General features: G+C 43.8%; 1 protein-coding gene across 3 annotated transcripts in view; it reads left to right on the forward strand.

Annotated features, from left to right (window-relative positions):
- The window catches only part of MSN (moesin), a 75,454-nt gene extending 71,717 nt beyond the window's left edge, over positions 1-3,737 (forward strand). For 2 of the 3 annotated variants that reach the window (XM_028841824.2, XM_015127583.3), the window contains 3 exons: positions 322-414; positions 767-991; positions 1,529-3,737. In XM_028841824.2, the coding sequence (XP_028697657.1) occupies positions 322-414; positions 767-991; positions 1,529-1,693 (483 nt within the window). In that variant the 3' untranslated portion in view covers positions 1,694-3,737. 3 annotated transcript variants of the gene reach the window in all.
- Positions 3,738-8,835: the final 5,098 nt, after the last annotated feature.

Consider the following 8,835-nt stretch of genomic DNA (forward strand, 5'->3'; position numbering starts at 1 on the left):
CCCAGTGATGGCCAAAGCTTTACTGAGGCCCCAGCTGCATACTTGCCAAGAGGGGCATGGGGAGAGATAATGAGGAAGGGACAGAGATGGCATATTGTTTGTCTTCAGGAGGCCTACAGTCTAGGTGGGGGAACTCTGACTTGAAGTGGTGGTCAGGAAAGATGGGACTGGAATGAAGTGGTGTGGTAAAAGAGTCTCTGAGGCAGCAAGCAAGTGGAGCAGTAGGTCCCTTACTAGTCCCCAAGGGGAACTTGGGTTGAAGACACCTGGGTCCTGAGGACCAGAAGGCCCACCTCTCACAGGCTTCCAATTTTTCCGTAGGCCTTGGAAATGGCAGAGCTGACAGCTCGAATCTCCCAGCTGGAGATGGCCCGACAGAAGAAGGAGAGTGAGGCTGTGGAGTGGCAGCAGAAGGTAAGACACAGGGCGTAAAACAAAGCATTGAGGGAATGGGTACCATATGCATAGGTTACAGCTCCTTAGATTCCTTATGTTTTGGCTCCCTCCCTCTTTCATACTTCCTACAGCAGGCATCATGGGAGAAGGTACTCATAGTTTCCTCAAATACTTACTGGAGTTCTTCAATACCTTTAGGAAGTTGGTACAATTGCTCTTGTTTTATGGCTGAAGAAACTAAGGATCAGGCAGATGAAGTGTCTTGTCCTACCTGGTACCTGCCTCTTGCCAGACCATTCTAGGCATATACAGGATGCCACAGTTTAACTGGTCTCACTGAAAGTCTTTCTCTCCTTCTGTCGCTGTACAGGCCCAGATGGTACAGGAAGACTTGGAGAAGACCCGTGCTGAGCTGAAGACTGCCATGAGTACACCTCATGTGGCTGAGCCTGCTGAGAATGAGCAGGATGAGCAGGATGAGAATGGGGCAGAAGCTAGTGCTGACCTACGGGCTGATGCTATGGCCAAGGACCGCAGTGAGGAGGAACGTACCACTGAGGCGGAGAAGAATGAGCGTGTGCAGAAGCACCTGAAGGTATCCGAGTAGGGCCAAGGGTCAAGGAGACTATATGCATTGATTTAGTAGCCCATGGTATTCTCTAACCATCATGGGAGATAGGTATAAGATCCTGTCCCAGTGCTGTGTGGGAGCCCAAGCCTTTCTTAAGTGACAGCTTTAAGGATAGGTACCTCTCCCTTATTAATCAGACCTTGGGCTATCTCTTCCCTTTTTGAGATTTTCTCTCTGCCCCATCTCCCACTCACTACATTCACCTCTTACATTAAGAAAATATCTAGCTGACAAAATTCCCACCTGAATCTTTGGTATGTTGTTCTACTCTCAGAGAGTACCCATTATCAGCTGGTCCCCTAAGTCTGTTTTATTTTATTTTTTTTAAATATTCTTGCCCCACTGCAGTTCTAACAGAGTTGGAAATGACTCAATATTTATATAGAGAGAGAAAGGGTGAGGAAGAAAGAAGGAAACAGAAGAGAAGAGAAGTCTGGTCAAATAACAGGAGGTAAAATGAGAGAAAGCCATTGACCTCTGTGTTCCTGTGCACCCTCACAGGCCCTCACTTCGGAGCTGGCCAATGCGCGAGATGAGTCCAAGAAGACTGCCAATGACATGATCCATGCTGAGAACATGCGACTGGGCCGAGACAAATACAAGACCCTGCGCCAGATCCGGCAGGGCAACACCAAGCAGCGCATTGACGAATTTGAGTCCATGTAATGGGCACCCAGCCTCTAGGGACCCCTCCTCCCTTTTTCCTTGTCCCCACACTCCTACACCTAACTCACCTAACTCATACTGTGCTGGAGCCACTAACTAGAGCAGCCCTGGAGTCATGCCAAGCATTTAGTGTAGCCATGGGACCAAACCTAGCCCCTTAGCCCCCACCCACTTCCCTGGGCAAATGAATGGCTCATTATGGTGCCAATGGAACCTCCTTTCTCTTCTCTGTTCCATTTAATCTGTATTGCTAGAATATCCTACTTGCCCAGCCCAGAGGTACTTTCCACTTGATTTTGCAAATACCCTTACACTTACTGTTGTCCTATGGGAGTCAAGTGTGGAGTAGGTTGGAAGCTAGCTCCCCTCCCCTCCCTTACCACTGCCTTCTTCTTCAGGGTCCTGAGGTTTACAGGGTTAGAGTATTACGCAGTTTAGGGAATGAGGCAGGACCTTGGATATCTGCTCCAGGATGTCAACTGACCTAAAATTTGTCCTCCCGGTGCCCATCCCGTTTAGAGTTATTTAGGCTTTGTAATGACTGAGGGATAAAAAGATATTCAGTCATTTTTGTTTCTACCTCCCAGATTGGACCTGTTATAAACTCAGCCTCAATAAGCCTTGTCATTGACTTTAGGGACTCAATTTCTCCCCAGGGTGGATGGGGGAAACAGTGCCTTCAAGAGGCTTCACCAAACGTACTAGAAGGCCATTCTGTTCTGGCAAGGCTGAGTAGAAGATCCTACCCCAATTCCTTATAGGAGTATAGGCCTGTCTAAAGTGAGCTCTGTGGGCAGAGCTACCCCTTACTTATTATTCCAGATCTGCGGTCACTTCGTAGGATCTGCCCCTTCCTTCTTCAATCCCCAAATCCTCTCCAGCTATAACAGTAGGGGTGAGTACCCAAAAGCTCAGTCAGCCCCATCAGGACTCTTGTGAAGAGAGGATATGTTCACACCTAGCTTCAGTATTTTCCCTGCCAGGGGTTTTAGGTCTCTTCCCCTCTCAGAGCTACTTGGGCCACAGCTCCTGCTCCACAGCCATCCCGGGCTTGGCATCTAGAGCTTGATGCCAGTAGGCTCAACTAGGGAGTGAGTGCAAGAAGCTGAATATGGTGAGAGAAGTCTGTGCCCTGATCCCAGTTTACTCAACCCTCTCACGTGACCAAAATCCCCTTCTCATCACTCCCCTCCAAAGTGGTGACTGGGCCCTGCCTCTGTTTGACAAACCTCTAACCCAGGTCTTGACACCAGCTGTTCTGTCCCTTGGAGCTGTAAACCAGAGAGCTGCTGGGTATTCTGGCCTAGTTCCTTCCACACCCTCACCCATTGCTCTCAACCCAGGAGCATCCACCTCCTTCTCTGTCTCACGTGTGCTCTTCTTCTTTCTATAGTATTATGTATTTTACTGATATCTAAATACTGATTTCTGCCTTCCTTGCTAATGCACCATTAGAAGATATTAGTCTTGGGGCAGGATCATTTTGGCCTCATTCCTTTACCACCCCCACACTTGGAAAGCATATACTATATTACAAAATGACATTTTGCCAAAAATATTAATATAAGAAGCTTTCAGTATTAGTGATGTCATCTGTCACTATAGGTCATACAATTCATTCTTAAAGTACTTGTTATTTGTTTTTATTATTCCTGTTTGTCTTCTCCCCAGGGTTCAGTCCTCAAGGGGCCATCCTGTCCCACCATGCAATGCCCCTAGCTTAGAGCCTCCTTCAATTCCCCTGTCCACCACCCCCGACTCTGTGCCTGACCTTGAGGAGTCTTGTGTGCATTGCTGTGAATTATTGACACTCACTTGGTGATATGTCCTATATTGGCTAAATTCAAACCTGGAATTGTAGGGCAATCTATTAATAGCTGCCTTAGAGTCAGTAACTTACCCTTAGGGAGGCTGGGGAGAAAGGTTAGATTTTGTATTCAGGGGTTTTTTGTGTACTTTTTGGGTTTTTTAAAAATTGTTTTTGGAGGGGTTTATGCTCAATCCATGTTCTATTTCAGTGCCAATAAAATTTAGGAAGACTTCACAGTGACTCAATCTTTCTTTGTAGTATGAGTGGGTAGCTCTAAGATATTTCACTGCAATTTCTATTTACTCTATATATTACCGTCTTATCTTTGGTCTCATTTCATCTATACCTTAGTTCTGTGGAGAGGAGTGATATGACTATCCCCATTTTATACAGGAGAGAATAGACTCAAAGAAGTATAATAACTTCCCAAGGTCACAGGACTGTCTAACTTAATAGTTTGTGCCCTTTCTGTAGTTCCAGGCCAACTTTTCTACTGTGGGTGTGGATCCTGCATTGACCATGTGATGCTCCTGGACTTGCCTGGCATTGGGACCTAAGAGATACTTATTTGTATTTCTTTATTTCTCTTGGGGTGGTCAGGCCTTGTCCTGCCTCCTTGTCAGGAAGGCCTTCAGGCTTTTCCCACCTCCTACTACTCTCACATATTGTAGTGCCAATAAAGGTCAGGAAAACTACCTTGGGTCCTGTTTCTGAAGGCAGTGGGGAATGGAGTGTGAAGTGAGGGTGGAGAGTGTGTGTATGTACAAAAGCTATTGGGGAGTACTTTATAGTTTATAAAACATGTGTAAAACATTTTGTAGCCTAGATATGGTTATCCTTATTATGCATATGAGGAAACTGAGGCCAGACAAACCTTCTAAACTGTCCTGGACCTGGCACTCTCATCAGTTTCCTTCCTGGTAAGCCAACACTTGCAAGGAAAAGTAAGTTATCATATGTTCTCTTTTTTCTTTCTTTTCTTTTTCTTTTCTTTCTTTTCCTTTTTCTTTCTTTCTTTCTTTCCTTTCTTTTCTTTTCCTTTCTTTTCTTTCCCTTCCTTCCTTCCTTCCTTTCTCTCTCTCTCTTTCTTTCTCTTTCTTTCTTTTTCTTTCTTTCTTTCTTTCTCTTTCTTTCTTTTCCTTCCTTCCTTCCTTCCTTCCTTCCTTCCTTCCTTCCTTCCTTCCTTCCTTCCTTCCTTCCTTTCTCTCTCTCTCTCTCTCTCTCTCTCTCTTTCTTTCTTTCTTTCTTTCTTCTTTCTCCCCTCCCCTCCCCTTCCCTTCATCTCACTCTGTTGCCCAGTCTGGAGTGGAGTGGTGCAATCCTGGCTCATTGCAACCTTCAAGTGGTTCTCCTCCTGCCTCAGCCTCCCTAGGAGGTGAGACACTACAGGCACACACCATCATGCCTGGCTAATTTTTGTATTTTTAGTAGAGATGGGGTTTCACCATGTTGGCCAGGCTGGTCTTGAACTCCTGGCCTCAAGTGATCTGCCTGCCTCAGCCTGCCAAAGTGCTGAGATTACAGGTGGGAGGCCATGAGGCCTGTCCCAGTTATCGTATGTTTTGTGAGCTTTAAATCCTTACAACAACCCTTTGAGGCAGTGGCTCAAAAACTTGTCTGCACATTAGGACCCTTTAAAGATTCCAAAGCCCAGACCATATCCTCAAATCAAATTATAATCTCTAGTATTGGGATCCAGGCACCAGTGTATTCGATGATTCCAGTGTGTCCTCCTGGGAGTGGGCAGACATATACTAGGAAGAGGAGACATTTGCACAGCTTCAATTCTAAGGTAGCAGATATAGTTCTAAGTCCCTGGAACATCAGTGTAGGAGGAGGCCTTAGGAATCTCTGCTAATGATTATCCCAACTGTTGTTGCCTTGGGAAGTGAAGGAGTTTTAGATCCCTTCCAACCACAACCAGAGGATGTCTGTTTTTGGATATTGAGTTGTATGTGTGGTAATTATTTATTTATTTATTTTAAATGGAAAACAGGTAGACTTCTTCCAGAAAGATGGATGTGGCAGGCAAGATAATGGCCCTCTAAAGACATCCATGTTCTAATCCATGGGACCTATAAATATGTTACCTTACATGGCAAAAGGGACTTGGGATGTCATTGGGTTAAGGGTTCTAAGATAGGGAAAGGGTGCTGTATTATCCAGGTGGGCCCAATATAATCACAAGAGTCATTAAGATGGAAGAGTGTCAGATTCAGAGAGATTTGAATATGCTGTGTTGCTGATATTAAAGATGGAGGAAGGGGTCATGAACCAATGAATGCAGGTGCCTTCTATAAAATGGGAGAGTCAAGGAAATTGATTCTCCCCTAGAGCTTCCAGAAGAAATGCAGCTTTGTGGACACCTTAGTTTTAGCTCAGTTTTAGCCCATTTTCGACTTTCATCTTGTTACTGGAAAGATGTTCGATCCAGACCCCAAGAGAGAGTTCTTGGACCTCGCACAAAAAAGAATTTGAGGTGAGTCCATAGAGTAAAGTGAAAGCAAGTTTATCAGGAAAGTAAAAGAATGGTTACTCCATAGGCAGAACAGCAGTATGGGCTGCTCGATTGAGTATACTTGTAGTTATTTCTTGATTATATGCTAAACAAGCAGTGGATTATTCATGATTTTTCTAGGAAAGGGGAGATATTTCCCCAGAACTTAGGGTCTCTCCCCTTTTTAGACTATATGGAGTGACTTCCAAACGTTGCCATGGCATTTGTAAACTGTCATAGTGCTGGTAGGAGTGTCTTTTAGCATGCTAATGCATTATAATTAGTGTATGATAAGCAGTGAGGACAACTAGAGGTCACTTTCATTGCCATTTTGGTTTTGGTGGGTTTTTGCTGGCTTCTTTACCGCATCCTGTTTTATCAGCAGGGTCTTTGTGACCTGTATTTTCTGTTGACTTCCTATCTCATCCTGTGACTAAAAATGCCTAACCTCCTGGGAATGCAGCCCAGTAGGTCTCAGCCTTTTTTTTTTATCCAGCCCCTACTCTAGATGAAGTAGCTCTGGCTCAAACGCCTCTGACAATCTGACCTCCAGAACTACAAAGTAATCAATTTGTTCTGTTTTAAGCCACTATAGCATTATTCTCCATTTCCCTATTTCTTGAAAATCCTTATTCTTGAAATGACAATATTATAGAAATGGAGAAGGGAACAAATTATTGGTTGCTGCAGTTAAAGAACAAGGCAGGGGATGGACAGCATGTGAGAAATGGATATGGCTATGAGAGAGAAACAGGAGGGGTCCTTGTGATACCTAGTGTCTTGACTATATCAATGTTAAAATTTTGGTTGTGATATTGAAGGCTAATTTACAAGATGATACCACTGGGAGAACATGAGTAAATCGTACATGGGATCTCTCTGTATTATTTCTTACAACTGTATGTGAATCTACAAAGACTTCAAAAAAATTAATTTAAAAACTAAGGGGTAAAGGTGCTGGGTGTATATCCAAGAGCAATGAGTGCTTATGTCCACCAAAAGACATAGCAATACTATTTGCAATAGTGCCCAATCTGGAAACTAGCCAGACTTTCATCAACAGGAGAATGAACAAAACAATTGTATATTCATAAATGGGGTATTGCTCAGCAATAAAAATAAATGGACTACTGTGATATTGTGAAATAAATATATTTGGTCTTCCTCCCATTTCCTGGCATACCACTCCTAAAGTCCTTGGGATCTCCAAACTGCTGTCTTTTTGTATGCTAATGATTGACTAATAACTTCAGTGTGGGGCTGGTCACCAGAAAGACAAAGCATGAAAAGAAGGTTGGGACTTTAACCTCCAGGGAGGGAAGAGGGGCTTAAGGTCAACTTGATAGCCAATGACCAATAGTTTAATCAATGATGCCTACATAATGAAGTCTCCATAAAAATCTATTAAGTTGGTGCAAAAGTTATTGCTGTTTTTGCCATTAAAAGGCTCTTCACTATTTGACTTGTCTTATCTTCCACTATCCGTCATCATCTATCTCCCCACAGCACTTTGCATTCCAGGCATAGTAGACCTGGCATCCCTCAAAATTCCAGACTTTCTCATAACGACGTTCCTTATAATAATAATTGTAATTAGCATTTATTAAATACTTACTCTATGCTAGACACTGTTCAGCATGCTTTACAGTTATTACCAGATATCTTCACAGTATCTCTGAGGCAAGGGCGATTTTTACAGATAAGGAAACTAAGGCACAGAAACGATAAGTACTTGCCCAAAGTCACATAGCTTGGAGTGACAGAGGCAAGATTTAAATGTTTCCTGGAGCTTCAAATTCAGAATAACAAATATATTATTTTTATTCTTATTCCACTTGGCTCATCTTCTTATGTCTCTCTCTCACTTGGTGGCGCCACTATCCACACCTTTTTCCAGAATAAGAACTTGGATATTTTTTCTTGACAATTTTCTTTCCCTAGCTCAGTCCCTGGGCCCAATCTCCTGCCTTTCATCCTGCAAATAGCTTTTTAATGCCACATCTACTTCTCTTCTGCTGCTGGGACCGTTGCCTCCAGTGAGTGGCCTCCTCACTAGATCTCCAGTCAACTTTCTATCCTCTGCTGCCAATAACTTGTCAGAAACTTCTACTCTTCTCTCACCTTCTTTGCTCAGCTTCTCCATTCCTACGTGAGTTGGTCTCACATTCTCTGCAAGGCACAAGTGATTTCACCAGTTCAGTGACTAATTATGGCCTATGTACTCATGACTCCCATGTTTATCTCTCTAGTCCCTAACTCTCTCCAAGTTCAATTTGGACAACTAACTGCTCTCTTGAAACCTCCACCTGCATATCTAATACAATTCTTAAAGTTTACTCAGTCGAAGCAGAACTCTTGATTTTCTTCCCAAATCCTTTCCTCCCTCAATCTTCCTCACTTCAGTAAATGATACCACCATTTACCCAGTTGCTCAGGCCCCCAAATCAGGCACCATCATTCCTCTTCTCTTACTCCTAGAACCAGTCCATCGGTAGTAAGACCTGTCCAATCTTCTTTCTTTCTTTATTTTATTTTTATTTTTTTCCATACGGACTTTCACTCTGTTGCCCAGGCTGGTGTGCAGCAGCATGATCTCGGCTCACTGCAAACTCCACCTCCTGTCCTCAAGTGATTTTTCCGCCTCGGCCTCCCAAGTAGCCGGGACTACAGGCATGCACCATCACTCCTGGTTAATTTTTGTATTTTTAGTAGAGACGGGGTTTTGACATATTGACCAGCCTGGTTTTCAACTCCTGACATCAAGTGATGCGCCCACCTTGTCCTCCCAAAGTGCTGGGATTACAGGTGTGAGCCACTGAGCCCAGTCTATCCAGT

The sequence above is a fragment of the Macaca mulatta genome, chromosome X, assembly GCF_049350105.2.
Source record: "Macaca mulatta isolate MMU2019108-1 chromosome X, T2T-MMU8v2.0, whole genome shotgun sequence".
Lineage (NCBI taxonomy): Eukaryota > Metazoa > Chordata > Mammalia > Primates > Cercopithecidae > Macaca > Macaca mulatta.